The sequence below is a fragment of the Heterodontus francisci genome, chromosome 9 (assembly GCF_036365525.1).
Source record: "Heterodontus francisci isolate sHetFra1 chromosome 9, sHetFra1.hap1, whole genome shotgun sequence".
Classification (NCBI taxonomy): Eukaryota; Metazoa; Chordata; class Chondrichthyes; order Heterodontiformes; family Heterodontidae; genus Heterodontus; species Heterodontus francisci.
Genome location: NC_090379.1, coordinates 24,118,115 through 24,137,408, shown reverse-complemented (window position 1 = coordinate 24,137,408; position 19,294 = coordinate 24,118,115). Strand labels below are relative to the sequence as shown.

General features: G+C 42.0%; 2 protein-coding genes across 4 annotated transcripts in view; one reads left to right on the top strand and one right to left on the bottom strand.

The window, feature by feature from the left end:
- Window positions 1-12,237, bottom strand: part of setd3 (SET domain containing 3, actin histidine methyltransferase) — a 166,178-nt gene extending 153,941 nt beyond the window's left edge. For both annotated transcript variants that reach the window (XM_068038705.1, XM_068038706.1), the window contains exon 1: window positions 12,122-12,237. The gene's annotated coding sequence lies outside the window, so the exon portion shown is untranslated. The remainder of the gene's footprint in view (window positions 1-12,121) is intronic.
- A 324-nt stretch (window positions 12,238-12,561) lies between these two features.
- Window positions 12,562-19,294, top strand: part of ccnk (cyclin K) — a 42,232-nt gene continuing 35,499 nt past the window's right edge. Inside the window, exons 1-2 of one of the 2 annotated variants that reach the window (XM_068038704.1) lie at window positions 12,562-12,838; window positions 18,287-18,487. In XM_068038704.1, the coding sequence (XP_067894805.1) occupies window positions 18,291-18,487 (197 nt within the window). In that variant the 5' untranslated portion in view covers window positions 12,562-12,838; window positions 18,287-18,290. The remainder of the gene's footprint in view (window positions 12,839-18,286; window positions 18,488-19,294) is intronic. The other variant, XM_068038703.1, reaches the window with a different exon arrangement.

Genomic DNA, 19,294 nt, shown 5'->3' with positions numbered 1-19,294 from the left:
TCTGGCCTAATATCTCCTTATGTAGCTCAATATAAAACTTTGTTTGATAATGCTGCTGCCAAATCCCTTGAGAGCACAGTGGAGATAAAAAGAGTGGGGGGGGGGGGGGGCGAAAAGAGATAAACGGAGATAAAGCAACAGCAAAGAGGGAGAGAGACAGACAGAGAATGAGCACCTGCTCTCGGAACCCTGAGACAGCAAAACGCTGCCAAGACGTGGACCTGTTTTGAAAGTTGATGCTTGAGGAGAAGTAGAAGACCAGCAGGATCACCAAGAAATGCCTTATTCACGGACGTCCAGGTCAGAAGTGCTTGGAGAGGTGAGCAAAGAGGACACTGATTTTTGAAAAGGTCTGGGAGATCCAACCCATTGCTACTGGGTGGAGTTTGGGACTTTTAATCGCAAAGGATTTTGCCATCAAAAGGACTGTGTAATGTATAACTGTAGTGTGAGGTTTAAGTATTCTAATAAATAAAGAAAATAGCTTTCTTGGTAAACTGGGATGTCAGCTACATACAGTTTAGTTAAATAAGGATTTCTTTTAATTTAGTTGTTATAATAAAAATATTAAAACAGGAAATCTTGTCGTGTTAATTCTTTACATTGGTCTTGGGGTTCATATCTTGCATGTCACACATTAACAATGTCACTGAGGTCCTAACAAATCGAGGCTCGAGTCCAGGATATGAACTCAGAGGCTGTGAAATGGGTACAATGGAATTTGCTAGCATTTAAACAAACAAGATTTCACAATTACTTTTGCTATACTTAGCATGTCTACTTTAAATGCTCAAGCCTTTGTGAAGAGGGAAGATTGGACTCTCAATGATCAACACATTCACTGTTGACTGTGCTGAATGAAAGTGGGGGTTAGTTTAAAATCAAGAGACAAAAAGGCAGAAATTATTGAAAGTGTTGGCTCAGCATTTTAACCTTGAGAAAGAAAAGGGTAGCTCTCAGATTGAGTTCGCTAGAATTCAGTTACAAATGAGGCAACTAGAAAAAGAAGAAAGGGAAAAAGACAATTTCAATTTGCATTGAGAAAGTTTGAATTGAGAAGAAAAAAAGAGTTACAAAAAGAAAGAGAAGCCAGGAAATTTGCACTGGTCAGAGAGAAGCTTAGATTATGCAAACTGGGAGTTTCAGGAAGGTTTGAGGATGAATCGGATTTAACTCCTGGTTTCGATTTAGCAAGGAATATTCGCTTTGTGCCTAAATTCAGTGAGGAAGGAATTGAAATGTACTTTTGAAAAAGACACAATGGCCAAAGGAAAGTTGGACAATTTTATTGCAAAGTGTGTTTGTGGAAAAAACGTCGGAGGTATACTCAACACTTTCGGAAGCACAGTCAAGTGATTATGAAGTGGTTAAAACTGCAGTTCTCAATGCTTTTGAGTTGGTACCAGAGGCTTACAAGCAAAAATTCAGGAATTCAAAAAAGAAACAGGGTCCGACATTTATGGAATTTGCTAGACAGAAGAAAATGATATTTGATCATTGGTATTGGTCCACAAAGATTGAACAAGACTTCAAAAACCTTAGGGAAGTAATCCTAATGGAGGAATTTAAAAACAGTATCCCTTCAGGAATAAGGCTGGAAGAACAAAGTTGGTAAAATAAGGAATGCCGCAGAAATGGCGGATGATTACAATTGAGCCACAAGAACTGTAGTTACAGGCCCCAGTTTGGAAATTTTCAAAGAAAGATAGAAGAGTGGATAATGAGAAGAGATTCAGTTTTAGTGAGAGAAAGGATACAAGCTGTAATATTACTTTGAATTGTGAACCATTGCAAGATTCACAGGACTATAATTAATATCCAAAGAAAATGTGGGATTTTATTATAACCTAACTAGAACATATATATAGACAAACAGTTACTGCATGAGCCACATCTAAACAAATCTCTCTCTGTTGGATAACATCAACTCCCTAATCATGTGTAACGAGACATCACTTCCTCCGGTGACCTTCTCTTAGAGCTTAAGGTGGTCTGCTCTGAAGCTCCCACAACATCCCCCTTTTTTCCCTCCCAAAGATGAAAACATATGTACAATAAACAAACAATGATGTTGTGGTTTGGACTAACTAAACATGATTAAAACAATTGATGTTTATAAGGGAGAACAGTGGAAGGTCCAAGAGCATAGCAAGGTAAATGGAGCAGCAGAGAGAGCACACTGTGCGAACAAATCAACAAAAAAAAAACACAAGGAGTATCAGAAGGCAGCAGGAGTGGGTATTCAGTGAGACCAGAGAGGGGATAAAGAGCTAGGGGTTTGGAGCAAACACCACATTCGAAAAAAAGGAAAAAAAATCAAAATGATAGGAAAGCAGGTAAGTGATTGGTTGGATGGTGAGTATTCCTCTTGCATTTCTATTTTTCCCTCACTAAACTAGGGCTTTAATTTAAACTAGCAGTCGGGAAATTAAAAATTTCAGTTGGCATAGGTATAACAGTCAGTGAATTCGTAATAAGACTATTTAGCACAGAGCAGGACCCGCAGCATTAATTAACAGTTTAAAGAAGGTACTAACTAGATTCTAACTGAGGAAATAGAGATTTTTTCTCTTTAGATCCTGGATGGGCAGCTGAGACCTGTTGCTTGCAATTCCTGCACCATGTGGGGACTCTAGGACACTTCATGTGTCTTAGGGGACCAAGTGTGTAGGAAGTGTATTCTGCTGCTTAAGCTCGAGTTCAGGATTTTTGTACTTTAGGGGCAGCTGGAGTCACTGCGGAGATCAGGGAGGATGAGAGTTTCCAGGAGGTGGTCACCAGGAAGGCAGCAAGAGCCCAGGATATTAGCTGAGTGGCCATCCGGAAGAGTAGGAAGAGGCATGAAGTGCTGGAGTCTTCAGGGTGTGTGCCACTCTTAAAGCGATACTCAGTACTGCAGACTGCTGGGCGTGATGACACCTTGAAAGAGTGTAGTTTAGACACTGACACCAATGGGTTGCACAGGAACAGCAAAGAGTAGAAATGCAGTTATAATAGGAGATTCCACAGTTATTGGGACAAACAGACATTTCTGTAACCATCATCGTCAGTTTCCCAAGTTCCTGTGTTGCTTCCCTCGTGCCAGGGTAAAGGACATCACAGAGAGGGTGCAGAATATTCTGCAAGGGGAAAAGGAGTGAGCTAAAAGTTGTGGTACACGATACAGGGCATGTATTGAGGTCCTACAGTCAGACTTTCAAGAACTAGGGAGTAAGCTATAAAGTAGGACTGTGAAGCCATGCACGAATGAAAGTAGAAATAGGAAGATAGGGAGGAACAATGTATGGCTTGAGGCATGGTGCCAAAGGGAGGGGTTCAGATTTTTGGGGCATTGGGACCAGCTCTAGGGCAAGAGGCACCAATTCAAAAGGGACAGGTTGCTCCTCAACAGAACTGTGACCTGTGGGAGGTTCACCAGTGTGGTTGGAGAGGGTTTAAACTAAATTGGCAAGGGAATGGGCACAAGCATATAGAAGAGTTTTGAACAGTACTAGAGAAGGAAGTGGAATCATATTAGATAGCAGCAGATTAAGAAGAACTACGAGGAATACAAAGACAGGTTTTGAATACATGTATGTAAATACAGAGTGTGGTGAATAACCTTGGTGAGTTACAAGCACAAATACCCATGTGGGAACGTGATTTAGTGGCAATAATGGAAATGTAGCATAAAAATAGTGAGGACTAGGTGCTTAATTTTCAAATATACTGTTACAACCGAGGTGGGAGGAGTGCACCATTTTTTTCTAGTCCCACTTCATATATTTTTTAAAAGTTTATCCAGTTAACGATTCAGTCAATCATATGCTCTACTCTTTATCCCAGAATAAAATACACCAACCAGATTTCTTGAATAAACAAAATTATCAGATCAAACAAGACTTATCCAGTAACGAAGTATGAAATATGAAATATGAAAGTTCACTTTTTAAATTCCCTAAACACTCACACACAAACACTAAAAAAAAAGAAATTCTCTCTGCAGAGGTCTGTTACCAAAAAAAAGACAAAAAAATACTTTGGCCAAAAACTTGCTAATTTTTGAAGGCGTCTGGGTATAGAGACAGGTCACTGGGATCTTCTCAGAAGCAATTCAGTCTGGAGATGTCAAGAAATGGTCTGGTAGGCTTTCCAGGAGACATGTGGCATCAGGAGTTTCAGCCAACCCACACTTGATTGACAGGGTTTTTCCAAAGACAGGAGGAAAAGAGGAGCTGACACACTGGCTTTCTCAGGGTCTCTTCGGGAGGTGCAGGCAAAATGAGCTGGGGTTTCTTTTTCCTTGACAGGCAAAACATCAACCGTCTTCAAAACAGTTCACACCCCAACTGAACCAAAACAATATCGCGAAAGCAAAACCACAAACAGAAAGCCAACCTCGAGTTCCATAAACCTTGACATTTGGCTTCTCTGTAAACATCTTCCCCAGGTCACCATGGTTTCTGTTGTTTACTGATCTTAAAGCACATGATTTCCAGCAAAGATTATTTTCAAACAACATCTCAGTGTCCTTTCAGTGAACTATCAACAACAAAACAAAGTCCAGCATTTACACAATCTTCAGACTTCCAATGAATCCATCTCCACAATTTAAATGAGTCCTCAAATAAAAACTTTTAAAAAATGGAAGCACCTTCATAACACTACAGTGTTCAGAAAAGATAGGGGCAGAAAAAAAGAGAGATGGGGTGGCAGTATTAATTAGGGAAGACACTGTAGTTTTGGAAAGAGAGGATATCCTTGAGGAGGCAAGGACAGAATCTGTTTCGTTAAAGTTGAGAAGCAAAAAAAAAGTATGATCACGCTACTGGGGATATCCTGCAGGGCTCCAAATAGTGAGAGAAAGGAGCAAATGTGTAGGGAAATCACAGATATGTTCAAGAACTATAGAGTGGTGATTTTGGGGGACTTTAATTACCCAAATATCGACTGGGATAATTTAGAGCAAAGGGTAAGCAGGGGAATTTCTGAAGTGTGTTCAGGAGAACTTCCTTGACCAGTATGTTCTCGCTCCAACTAGGAAGGAAGCATTGGTGCTGGGGAATGAGATGGGCCAAGTGGACCAAGTGTCTGTGGGCTAACAGATTAGTGATGGAGAAGAGCAAGGAACAATCTAAAGTAGCCTTCTAAACTGGAGAGGGCTAATTTCAGTGGGATATGAGGGAATCTAGCCAGGGTAAATGAAACCAAAGACTGACAGGAGAAACTGTAACAGAACAATGGGTGATCTTTAAGGAGGAGATATTTCAAGTACAGGCGAGGTACATTCCAAAAAGGGCGAAAGGTGGGGGAACCAAAGCCAGGGCTCCTTGGATAATGAGGGAGACAGAGATGATGATGAAACAAAAAAAAGAGGGTGTATGATGCATATCAGGTGAATTCTTCAAACAAGAACCAGATCAAATATAATAAGTTGAGAGGGGAAGTGAAGAGGAAAATAAGACAGGCAAAGAGTGAATATGAAAATAGAATGGCAGTTATTATAAAAGGGAACCCAAAAATCTTCTACCAGCATGTAAATACTAAGGGGTAGTCGCCTGGTCCGGATGGTTTGCATCCCAGGTTGCTAAGGGAATTGGGAGTGAAAATAGCGGAAGGGCTTGCCATAATGTTCCAATCTTCCTTAGTTATAGGGGAGGTGCCAGAGAATTGGCGAGTGGCAAATGTGACCTTATTCAAGAAAGGGTACTACAGGTGGGTCAGTTTAACATCAGTGGGGGGGAAATGTTTAGATACAATAATCGGGGGTGGGGGGGGGTTAACAGACACTTGGAGATGTTCAAGTTAATTGAGAGCCAGCATGGATTTGTAAAAAGCAGATTGTGCAAGATTTTTTTGATGAACAGAGAAGGTGATGAAGTGAATACAATAGATGTTGTCTATATGAATTTTAAGAAAGCACTTGACAAAATACCACATACAGGCTGGTTAACAAAATTAAGGCTTATGGAGTAGGAGGGTCAGTGTCAGCTTGGATAAAAACTTGGCTTAAGGACAGAAAATGACGAGTCATGGTAATTTTTTTTCCAAACTGCAGGATGATAGACAGTGGTATTCCCCAAGGTTCAGTGCTAGGACCACTATATTATTATATAAACTTGGATATTGGAATACAGAGTAAAATTACAAAATTTGCCGATGACACCAAACTTGAAGGTGTGGCAAACAGTGGGGATGATACCAATCGACTGCAACAAGAAATAGATAGGCTAACAGAATGGGCAGACAAGTGGCAAATGAAATTTAATACAGAGAAGTGAATTAGCAGAAGGGATATGAGGCAACATCAACTTATTGGCACAGTTCAAAAGAGTGTGCAGGAACAGAGAAACCTGGGGGTTCATTTGTATAGATCTTTGAAGGTGGTGGGACAAATTGAGAGTAGTTAGCAAAGCATATGGAATATTGGGCTTCATAGATAGAGGTACTGAGTACAAAAGCAGGGAAGTTACGCTGAACCTTTATGAAGAGTATTGCATTCAGTTCTGGTCAACACTACTTTAGTAAGGATGTGAGGACCCTTGAGAAGGTGCAGAGGAGATTTACCAGAATGGTTACAGGCATGAGGGATTTTAACTACAAGATTAGGTTGGAGAAGCTGGAGTTGTTCTCCTTGGAGCAAAAGAGATTGAGGAGAGATTTGATAAAGGTGTACAAGATTATGACAAGTTTAGATAAGGTAAGACAAAGAAAAGCTGTTGCATCAGCTGATGATACTAAGGGACACAGATTTAAGGTTTTGGACAAGAGATGCAGAGGGGCAGGTGAGAAAGAGCTTTTTGTAAAAAAACAGTGAGTGCTAATGATCTAGAACTTGCTGCCTACGAGAGTGGTGGAAGTGGAGGTGATCAATGATTTCAAAGGGAAATTGGATGTGCACTTGAAGGAAATAAACTTGCACGGCTATAGGGATATAGCAAGGAAATGGGACTGACTGAATTGCTCCAGAGAGCTGGCACGTACAGGCCTGCTACCCGACCCAAACCCAACGGGCCCATCTTCTGGGGCCAGCTTTCGGGCTCAGGTCGGGTCAAGCCGAGTCCAGGTTGAGTCGGGTCAGGTCGGGCCGGACACACAAGGTAAGTGCTCTGCTGGAATTTTTTTTAAAAACCACTTGAGTTGGGAGTGCGGGTCGAAACTGAGTCTGCGCAGAGCGACTGGCATCACTATGACGTCATCGCGCATGCGCTGCAGCTACCGGCAGGTTCAGTGTCAGGAAGGTAAGTTAAGGGATGGTCGGGTTGGGTCGGGTAGTGGCGGGTTCGGGTCAGGTTGGGCTTGGGGCAAAATCAGAGGGACTCGGGCCGGGTCAGGCTCGGGTCTACTGTAGTTCGGTCGGGTTCGGGTCGGGTTCTTTTTCCTGACCTAAAGCAGGCCTCTGCTGGCATGGACTCTTTGGCCCAAGTGGCCTTCTTTAGTGTTATGACGACTCTATATTACAGGCACTATATAAATGCAAGTTGTTGTTGCTGTTGTAAAGTTAAGCATGATCCTCAAAGAAATTACTTTTTAGCTGGAAATAAGAGAATGACAAAGTCAGTAGAATTTTATTCTGACTTCAAAACGCAGAACCATGGACTTTTCCCGACATGTCTATAGATGGGGGTGCTCATGTGGATTTTTTTTTTGAATATGCAGGATACTACATTTTTAGAACATGGGCTACAGGTACCGCACAAAACCCTTCAGTAAGCAGCTAAGAATACTTTACTAACCAGCAACTATACTCCTAAAGAAATTAATTAGCTGTGAGGTGTCATGAGGATGTGACAAACACTGTATAAATGCAAACTCTTATTCGAAAATCAGAAATAAAACATAAAATAGATACCAACACCACTTGGGGCAGAACTTTAAAAAAAAAATTGGTAAATGTTACATCCACAATGTCAGGAAGTGAAACTACTCCACACGTGTAATATCAGAGAGGAGAAAATGAGTGTAGAACAGTATAGTTGGAGCTTAGGCACGATAGTGTAAAATTCAGAGATGCAACACCATAGTTAAAACTGAGAGAGGTGAGAAAGATTAGATTATGAGAGAGACTGAAGGCTTTGGGTAAGATATTAGATTAGAGATACAGCACTGAAACAGGCCCTTCGGCCCACCGAGTCTGTGCCGAACATCAACCACCCATTTATACTAATCCTACACTAATCCCATATCTCTACCAAACATCCCCACCTGTCCCTATATTTCCCTACCACCTACCTATACTAGTGACAATTTATAATGGCCAATTTACCTATCAACCTGCAAGTCTTTTGGCTTGTGGGAGGAAACCGGAGCACCCGGAGAAAACCCACGCAGACACAGGGAGAACTTGCAAACTCCACACAGGCAGTACCCGGAATCGAACCCGGGTCCCTGGAGCTGTGAGGCTGCGGTGCTAACCACTGCGCCACTGTGCCGCCCTTTAAAAGATAGCGTGTGGAAACTACAGTATTGTGTGGTGGGCCCTTCAAGCACACAACACTGAAATTGCAGTGTCTATTACTTTGCTGCACTCTTTCACAAAGTCTTCTATTCCTGCTCCAATCAACAGGCTTTTAAAATCCAAGCTTAACCATTACCTAGATTTCTGATGCTCATGATCTTCCCTCCCACCCTTTTCAACATTGATGGAATCCTGCACTGTGGGTGTTGGTCCTCCTTTAATCTCTCAAAATTGCTGTAAAACATTTCTCAACATTGTAACCAAAGCTCAACCTCATTGTAATGCCAAAATGAAGCTGCCAAGGATGCCTGAAGAGCAGACCAAAGTGACAAGTTTCTATTTGCTCTAGAGTAAATCGTTGCTCAGCTTTCTCCAGATGTCCCACACTGTTACCAAAACACCTGCTAACACAAGCGATATCAAAACAAATGACATGGCTAACATCTATGTTCAAAGGGTTTTACTATAATCTGCAATATTTTAAATCAAAAAGCAGCATATTTCATTGCACAAACTTGCCAGAGTGGCTAGCATATTACCCAGAAAAAGCTTTTGTAATGCCACAAGCTGTGTTCCCTTAGTGCTGACAAACAACCCAGTACTTTAAAAGTAGTATTTTTTTTCCCTAAGCCATATAAATCCATTGGGTATGTAGAAAATAGCAGATGCCCAGGAGCAATTACAATGCAGTAATCAAATCTGACCCATAACATCAAAACTAATTTTATAATAGCCATCAGAACCATGGAATTAGATTGCTGCCTTACAGTCATTTCAGAACATATGTCCCCTTAACTAATTTATATATCGTGAACACCTTTTCAGTTGTAAGTCTATATTATGAACAGTCAGCGTGGGCAAGGGCTGTTAGAACCCTGTCTTGTTGATACACAAGAGTTGGAATGAAGGAGTAATGACTGGTGTAATCAATGTTATCATCTAATTATAATGACATTTTGCAGTTAAGTATATATAATGATAGTGACACTTCACCAAAATGCACCAACATATGACGGCAGAAACAAGATAACTTCACTCCTCCAAAGTTTCATTGCTGAACACTTTCAGTGATACATCACTACGCATCACTGAATATATGTATCTGTTGATTTACACTCAGCTTTTAATACAGCACACATCACACCTAAAAACAGATTATCTGGCCATGTTTGTGGGACCTTGCTATGCGTAAATTGGCTGCTGTGTTTCCTTCATTACAATAAAACTACACATCAAAAAGTAACTAATTGGCTTTAAAGTGCTTTGGGATGTCCTAAGGCAATAAAAGGCACTATACAAACGGCAGTTCTTTCTTGCAACACCCTTCTGTATAACACGTAATCACAGGAGAATTTATTCTAAACACCTAGATAGGTCATGTGATTGACTTGCTGACTACTACCTTCTCAAGAACTGTAGTAATCCACACACATTAAACTGTATTAAAATAAATTGAGAAATTTCAAGCTATGTACAAATCTAGGAAACAGTAATCTTTTCAAACAATGTTTATTACATTTACATTTTCTACCTCCTGTACTTAGATATTTTCTTCTTAAAGATTCAAAATGAGATTTCAGCATCCCCCAACCCACCTGATGAGGAGACCCGATCTACAGCATCTCTGTGACCTGTAAAAAAAAAATTAAGCAAATCCAGAATTCTCATTTTGACCCCCTAACAACCCAATCAATCATTAATTTCAGGAATGCCTGAGCAAATACACCTTCTGGCCTTAATGACACAAGCCTATTTTCTATGTTACACGGTAGAAAATGGGATTTGTTTTGGATTGTTCAAGGGCCAGCATGGACAAATTGGGCCAAATGGCTTCCTTCTGTACTGTAAACAGCTATGATTCTAAAACAACTCAATTTTTGACTAATCATGAGCAGCAGCACAGGGAAAAGTTTTGTAACAAGAAAATGTTTGCACTCATGCAGGTTACCCAAGTATTTTTGGTCATTCTGGTCATCTAGGTAGCCCCTACAGAAATGCAAATGAGTGGACAATAAAACTTTCAAGTCCACAAATATTCATTAGTTCTAAGAAAACCTTAAGTACACCCACACTCCCTTTCATATGCATGAAATGTTTCAGAAAAGCATGATGTTTTCAGTATATATAGTCTATATAAAAAGTTGTCTAATAACAGTAAAAAGAATCAACATTGTAACGTTGTCAAGATGATTAAAAAATAAGTGCTGCTGTACCTTTTACTAGAGTTACTACCCTAAACCAAGAACTGTCTGCTGATGTCCTATCAAACTTTCCTCCCTCAAACAACATCACGAAAAACAGATTAATTATATCATTGGCTACTTGGATGATCTTTCTGTGCACAAATTGACTGCTGTATTTGTCCATACTTAAGAAGAGATTTATTGGATATGAAGCATTTTGGGACAGCAATCATTACAAAAAAGACTTGGGCTGAATTTTAATGGCCCCCCCAAATAAGTGAGTTGGGGGAGGGGCCCGTTCCCGAAACCGCTGCAATTTTACACAGGCTGGCAGCAGCGAGAAACGGCCCACCTGCCCCAGGCCAATCAAGGCCCTTAAGTAGCCAATTAACTGCCATTTAAGGGCCTCCTTCCACCGCCGCTGTTATTTTACTCACGGCAGCCGGACGGCAAAAGCTTCAAAAATATCCCGGCGTGGCTCCCCAGGCCGGCGGAGACAGGCTCACCACCAACTTTTTGGCCAGTGAGCGGGGCCTCTCACCCAACGTAAAATTCCAGCCTTGCATTTATACAGCACCTTTCACAACCTCAAGACATTCCAAAGCACTTTACAGCCAATGAAGTACTTTTGAAGTGTAGTCACTGTTGTTAAGTAGGAAATGCAAAAGCCAATTTGCACACAGCAAGCTCCCACATGCAGCAATATGTTAATGACTAGATAATCTGTTTTAGTGATGTTGATTGAAAATAAACATTGGCCAGGACATTGGGCAGAATGCCCTGCTCTTCTTCAAAATACTGCTCAGGGATCTTTTGCATCCATCAAGAGCCGGGAGATCGGGCCTCAGTTTAACGTCTGACCCGAAAAGACGCCACCTCCAAAAGTGCAACACTCCTTCAGTACTGGGCACTAGAGTGTCAGCCTAGATTTTGTCTAGTCTCAAGTCTCTGGAGTGGGACTTTGCACCCACAGCCTTCTGACTCAGAGACAAGCCTAATACCCACCGAGCATTGGCTAGCAATCCAATGAACAGCAACTTCTTACTTTTCCTCAGATCAGACAGTGCAGTTTTATGAGTGACACTGCCCATTCATATTTAAAACTGACCCCCCCCCCCCCTTCTCCAAAAAAGTCTATTTCTTCGACTTACTCTTAAAAGCGATACATGATTTTCAATAATTGCTCAAAAGCAAAGGACAAATATCAGATCTAGTCATGATTCAAGCTTACACTTTAAACCTGCTTTGCTCAAAGGCTGGCTCTGGACTTGGTGAAGGTGCCAGCCCTCGGTTTAAATGATCCCTCACACTATACGAAAGTGTAAGGCCAGATAAAGGGTTAAGGCTGGTAGAGGAAGCTCTGCAGGCCCCATCACTCACTCATGCTCTATCATCTAAAGCTTATTATATGAGAGCAGAATGAGCGGAGAACGAACCGTACTTCACACCAACTGGAATTAATCGTAGCATAAAAAATTGAAGGAAAAGAATAATTAGTAACCTGAACACCGCAGCTCTTTGATGAAGATAAAATGAATCGGCAATAAAAGAGAAAAAAACACCCCAACCAGTCAAGCTTTGGTGCTGCCTCTCAGCCTAACTTGATGGCTACCAAAGTTCCCGCCTCTCTTGGTCGTGTTGATTGGCCTATCCGCCACAGCGCCGACCCATACCTCACACCCATTGGTCAAATGAAACGCCAATCACCAGCTGCCGCGAGCCCGAACGTTCCCTCAATTTGAACAGTCAACCGAACGTCATCACTCTCCCCCACCCCACTCCGCCCCCTTCCTTTTGACCCCGCCCCTTCCCTCCCCGCAGAGTCCATTGATTGGGGCGATCACGCCAACAGTTGTCGAACGACGGCGCTTGATAGGTCATAACGGTCTGCCAATTATGTGACGTCATAAGCAGAACGTTGATGGTGGAGAGCGGGCCCAGCCGCGCCTGCGCTGTTGGCCTTTGTCTGCGTGGGGGTGGTTTATTTAAAATGGCGGCGCCCAGTCTGACTCGTTTGGGAAGTTAGTGAGGTGGAGTGAAAGTGCTCGGAATCTTCGACGGTTTCATTTCTAGATCCGTCTTCCTCTACGCCACTTGTGTTATCGGATCCCTCCGCGGCTGTTGAAACTGAGCCGATTTGTTATTAGTGAGGAGGAGGGGCGGCTGTCTGTGAAGCCGAGCCTGGTGCAGTGGAGGCTGGGCCTCAGTACCGTCTAAGGTAAGAAAGCGAGTCGGGCACATGTAGGTAGTGGGTGACTATAAGCTGCCGCGGGAGTGTGTTCAACTCTCGAGTTGCGATCCGCAATGACCCCGCGGAAGCAGAGCCTGTATTGGGCCGTCTGCTCCGTTGAGGAGGTGGCGAATAATAGAGGAATAATGATCGAAACTTCACATTTAGTTGAAGTTCAGTGAAGTGGCTTGCGGTATTAGAATAATACTTTCCCCAAAAGAGATATCATTTGTAAAGAGTTCTTTCGGTGACCGATAATTTGTCGTTGAGCTGTTTAATAGTGCAGAGAGGGACAAGGGAGCTCAGTGCTTTTGTTCTGTGAGAGTTTTATAAGGACAATTGAGGATGTTTGGGCCAGTGCTCCCTTGAAAAAGATATAAACTTCCGGTTATTGTACTATTTAGGAATCCGGATCACTGGTAATACTTTTTGCTGACGAAAAATTGGATTATATCTGTTTCTGTTCTCAAGATAAATTTGGGGTAATGTTCTAGATCGCTTGGCTTGGAGGCATCGTATTTTTTACATGTGCTTCATTGGTAGAGTCCTCTTTGGCCTCCTTAACTCGAGAGACAATGGGTAAGCGCCTGGAGGTGGTCAGTGGTGTGTGGAGCAGCGCCTGGAGTGGCTATAAAGGCCAAGTCTAGAGTGACAGACTCTTCCACAGGTGCTGCAGAAAAATTTGTTTGTCAGGACTGTTACACTGTTGGCTCTCCCCTTGCGCCTCTGTCTTTTTTCCTGCCAACTACTAAGTCTCTTCGACTTGCCACACTTTAGCCCTGCCTTTATGGCTGCCCGCCAGCTCTGGCGAACGCTGGCAACTGACTCCCACGACTTGTGATCAATGTCACAGGATTTCATGTCGCGTTTGCAGATGTCTTTAAAGCGGAGACATGGACGGCCGGTGGGTCTGATACCAGTGGCGAGCTCGCTGTACAATATGTCTTTGGGGATCCTGCCATCTTCCATGCGGCTCACATGGCCAAGCCATCTCAAGCGCCGCTGACTCAGTAATGTGTATAAGCTGGGGATGTTGGCCGCCTCGAGGACTTCTGTGTTGGAGATACGGTCCTGCCGCCTGATGCCAAGTATTCTCCAGAGGCAGCAAAGATGGAATGAAAAAAAAATTGGTAGAGTACAAACTATTTTATAGCTAATTGTATTAATTATTTTTCAAGTGTAGCCACTGTTGTACATAGCAGGGCTGCGCAAAATCAAAGAGATGGTGGCTTCGTTTGTTCCCCTGATGTTTTGAGTGCTGAGATATCGGAAGAATTTCCCTGCTACTCTTTGAGTAATACCATGGGATCTTGGTACATGAACAGGCAAATTGGGCCTCAGTTTTATTTCTGAACGGTGACCCCTCTGACAATTCAGCACTGCAGTAAAGTGTCAGCTGAAATTTTATATTTCATTGACCTGATGCCCACTCAATTTTCCAAGAAGTGTATGGCATAAAATGTTCATGGTTGTATTTCTATTTACTTTGGCTTTTCCCACAATGGCAGAAGGTAATCATGGATGCACATGGTGTATCAATTTCTTTGGCATTTTCAAAAATAGTTGACTATCATTGATTAATTTTATTTTGGCTGCCTACTGTATATTGAAATGTTGGGGTGCCTGACTCTGGAAATAGTAAGGCTGAAAGGTCTTTTCAGTCATCTTTCTTGACCTCTGTTGAAAGACTCATAAACAGGCCAGTTCCAGTAAGAGAGAAGAACTCCAAGTCTGTGATTCTGTAGAATGTGTATATTTAGTGAGGTAGTTCCCTAGAAAGCGTCGACAAATGTTGAAGCGGCATGCCAGATGTATAACGGAAAGAGAAAAAATACTATACATCGCATTTCCCCAACTCTATATTCTCCTCCAGCCTGACAATGTAGCAAGATCTCTCCACTCCTTTAATTCTGGCACCTTGAATATCCCTGATTGCTTTGCCATTGGCAGCAGTTCCTTTTGCAGGTAGGCTCTAACCTGTGGGATTCCCTCAATGAGCCTCTCCATCACATGGTCTTTCTTAAGTGGCTCTGTAAAATTTACTGACTGTTGTTACAATAATAATCCTGCTCAGTATAAAATTCTATAAAATCCTAACAGGACTAGACAGGCTAGATGCAGGGAGGATGTTCCCGATGGGTGAGGAGTCCAGAACCAGGGGTCACAGTCTTAGGATATGGGGTATGCCATTTAGAACTGAGATGAGGAGAAATTTCTTCACTCAGAAGGTGATGAACCTGTGGAATTCTCTACCGCAGGAGGCAGTCATTAAAATATGTCATTAAAATATATTCAAGAAAGAGATAGATATATTTCTTAATGCCAAAGAGATATGGGGAGAAAGCAGGAACAGGGTACCTAATTAGACGATCAGCCATGATCTTTTTTGAATGGCGGAGCAGGCCTGAAGGGCCGAATGGCCTACTCCTGCTCCTATTTTCTATGTTTCTAGTACGAGAGGAACTGTTGTTCAGACTCTGACCAAAATCTTGGTCACCTGTCCTAATATGCCTCTATGTGGCTTAGTGTCCAAGTTTGTTTGATAATGCACTTGTAAAGTATCTTGGAATGATTTATTATGCTAAAGGTGGTATATAAATGCAGAAAGTTATTTTAGGGAAGGAATCCCAGAGCTTGGGTCTTAAGCAGCTGTAGGCATGGCTGCCAGTGGTGAAGCGATGAAATTCAGGGATGCACATGAGGCCAGAAATGGAGGAGCAGAGAGGGGAGGGGCAGGGGGGTGTTTGTAGAGCCTGAGGAGGTTATAAAGATACCGAGGAGTGCCGCTATGGAGTGATCTCACATGAGTGAATTTTAATATTTTCAGATTGAAATAGTTAGAGATGGGGAGATCATGGAGAATGTGCCAATGTAACATTTCCAATGTCTCAAATTTAGGTTAACAAAGGTGGGTGATTGAATATGAGCAGCTGTTTTAGATGAACTAAAGTTTATGGTGGATGGAATATAGGCTGGTTCGGAGATCATTGAATAGTTGAGTCTGGTGGTGACAGGTATTGATAAGGGTTTCAGCTGCAGATGTTCTTAGGTGGGCATGGTCATTAAATTGGAAATGTGCAGTTTTTTGTGATGGAGATATAATGGGGTAAGAACCTGAGCTCCGGGCTGAATAGAAAACTTAGATTTCCAACAGTCTGGTTCACCAGAAGCAGTTGCTGGAGAGGTGGATGCAGTTGATGGCAAGAAATTGAAAATCCCAAAGAATATCCAGAGTGCCAGAAATCCCACAATTCTTGTGCAACACAAGTTGTGGAAAGGAATTTCATCTGCACCTGAGTGTCTGAAAGCAAAATGATATTCACAATATTTAATATTCCTTGACCTCATGCTGAAAGATGTTTACTGTATATGATACCAGATGCTTTTAACATGTGAAAGTTGTTCATGCTCAAAATGGAATGAAAATCGAAATTTGGAGAAATACTGCTCTTGCTTTGAATTGGTGCAAATATTGAAGTTGACAAATTTCATCACATTTGACAATCCTACTGGATTTAATATGTTACGCTGACCAATATATCTTTGATCCATTATTATATAGCAAAATTAGTAAGCCTCCAGAAATTTGAAAAAACCACTAAGTAGAGGTCTTGTAACCAAATGCTTTCAAATGTGATCTATTTGAAACTATGCATGCATTTATCTTGAAATTACATTTCTATATTCAGTAAGTTTGTAGGAAGCTCCTTCCATGTAGGGTCTATTTAAACTTGGGGGTGTGTGTTTGTTATTGGAAATGTTATTACAGACCTTGAAAGCATGTACAAGTTTGGTTGTGCAAAACTTTTTTTTTTAATCTGTAATATTTACAGTCCACGGGTACTGCTATTTGACAACATAGAATCTTGGTGTACTGAGTGACTTTAACTCTGCTTTGTCTCCCACAACCAATCTGTTCGCAGTCAGTATCTTATTCTAACTCCAAAAGGTCATCCATCTACACTCCAACCTGTCTTCCCCTGCCCACACCACTCCCAGCCATTGCCAATGCCCCCAACCATGTCTTTTTGAGCTCTGTTTTACATTTTCCAACACTTTCCTCGCCAGCCTCTCCCTGTCCATATACTGCAACTCACGCCGAATGATGAAGACTTGACATGCACACCCATTATCACTGTCTTCATCAGGCCTGTATGTTCCTTGTGCCTGTTTCTGGTTGATGCACTGACTGCACATTTCAAGGCCCGCTCAGCAGTTGAATCAGGCGGGTGGTAGGGTTTTTGTCTGTTTGAAACTCCTTTCAGCATAAGCAGGGTTTTGAAAGGCTGGCAATTTTAAGTTACGTACACATAATCTATTTCATTTCAGAAGCACCACCACCACCAAGTATTCAGGGTGTGAATTAAAAGTGGGCTTACACCTTATGTGAAAGTCAATGTTTTCCCTTGTGAGCCCACTTCATTTTCTGAAGTTAATAAATGAGCTAACGGTTTATAATGGAGACTATTTTCCTGTGATCTTCAACATGAATCATAGTTCATCTCTGTGTCTCCATGAGCTGAAGTGGGTGCTAAATTATGTGAACAAAACACCCATAAAATGAGGCTTTTAGGTTATCTCTGAACAACCTAATCTGAAATATACCCTTGGTATTTGATGGTGTTACAACACTAATCTGCACAAATGATCATGTCTTATATCGTAATCAGGGATTTTACTCGTAAGCAAAGTGCCATTTATTCTGAATGAAAATGTTTTTGCAGTTAACCTAAATTTCAATACTGTAGAGTTAGTGTACTTAGAGTTGACCTTTGCTCTTCTCTTGTGTTCCTTCCAATCACCAGAGTTGAGGATTCATGAGGTCAGTGGTATTAACCTAGGTTGAAATATCTACACCAGCAGCACGAGATGGGTAAATCAGCAGCCAATCTTTTTTCACTGTGCCGGAACTTCTTTCCATTGAAATTTACAGAATGCTAGTTCAGGTCCTTTTTGGAGACTCATTTCCTAGTCTCACTGTCACTTTCACTTGACTTAAAATTAAATCCATGGCAATATTTTCCAAGTTAATGGAAATTTAAAAACTGGCACAGTGGAAAATCAACTGCTGATTCATTGAGGTCATTTTTGCACTGCTGCCATAGACCAGTTTCACCCCTGTGGACTTTAAAAAGCAATATTAAAGTCAGAAAATATCCTAATTGATGAAGTACAGAATTAACTCCTGTCTGCTTTAAATCATGCATCATCCAAATCCATTTTCTTTCCTGTGAAACTTGAGTTCTTTTCAAATGGAATTGTTGGTCCTTTTACTTATTTGAGTACAGTGTGTTACTGGAAGGTCAATAATTTTGCACTGTTCGATAGTTTTATCATAGAAAACAAAAATGCCTGCAATAAAGATACTAGTTATGAAACAACTTATAAATTTACCAAACTGATCTTTTAAGTAAATAACTTGCTGTCTGATTCCAGGTAAATGAAGGAAAATAAAGAGAACTCCACCCCAACTACAGCACTGGCAAACGTGGATCTCAGGAAGCCATGCTGGTACTGGGATAAGAAGGATCTTGCTCACACCCCGTCACAGTTAGAGGGACTTGATCCAGCAACAGAGGCACGCTACCGTCGGGAGGGTGCCAGGTTTATATTTGATGTGGGAACACGTTTGGGGCTGTATCCTTTTTAAATGTCTTTTCAAAATTTTTGTAATTGAAGTAAGGATGTCAGGGCTGGGAAATTGGATGTTTTCATCTCCTCTCCCATTGTTGTTCTCATTCAGGATCTCCTTATCAAATCCTGCTAGCCAGCTATGGAAAACAGTGTTTAATCTGTGTACCATTAAGAAGTACATTGAGTAAATTCACAGGATTGTTGTAGCTGGCAAAGAGGTGTCTTTTGCCCAGTTATTCTGGTTAGATTTAAACCCAGGCCTCATAACTCTTTGATAATAAATAGAGAAAATGCTGGAAATATTCAGCAGGTCTGGCAGCATCTGTGGAAAGAGAGTCAGGTCTGTGTGCTTTATCAGTTCTGATGAAAGGTCACAGACCTGAAACATTAATTCTCTCGCTCTCTCTCTCGCTCTCTCTCTCTCGCTCTCTCTCTCTCGCTCTCTCTCTCTCGCTCTCTCTCTCTCGCTCTCTCTCTCTCGCTCTCTCTCTCTCGCTCTCTCTCTCTCGCTCTCTCTCTCGCTCTCTCTCTCGCTCTCTCTCTCGCTCTCTCTCTCGCTCTCTCTCTCGCTCTCTCTCTCGCTCTCTCTCTCGCTCTCTCTCTCGCTCTCTCTCTCGCTCTCTCTCTCGCTCTCTCTCTCGCTCTCTCTCTCGCTCTCTCTCTCGCTCTCTCTCTCGCTCTCTCTCTCGCTCTCTCTCTCGCTCTCTCTCTCGCCCTCTCTCTCGCCCTCTCTCTCGCCCTCTCTCTCGCCCTCTCTCTCGCCCTCTCTCTCGCCCTCTCTCTCGCCCTCTCTCTCGCCCTCTCTCTCGC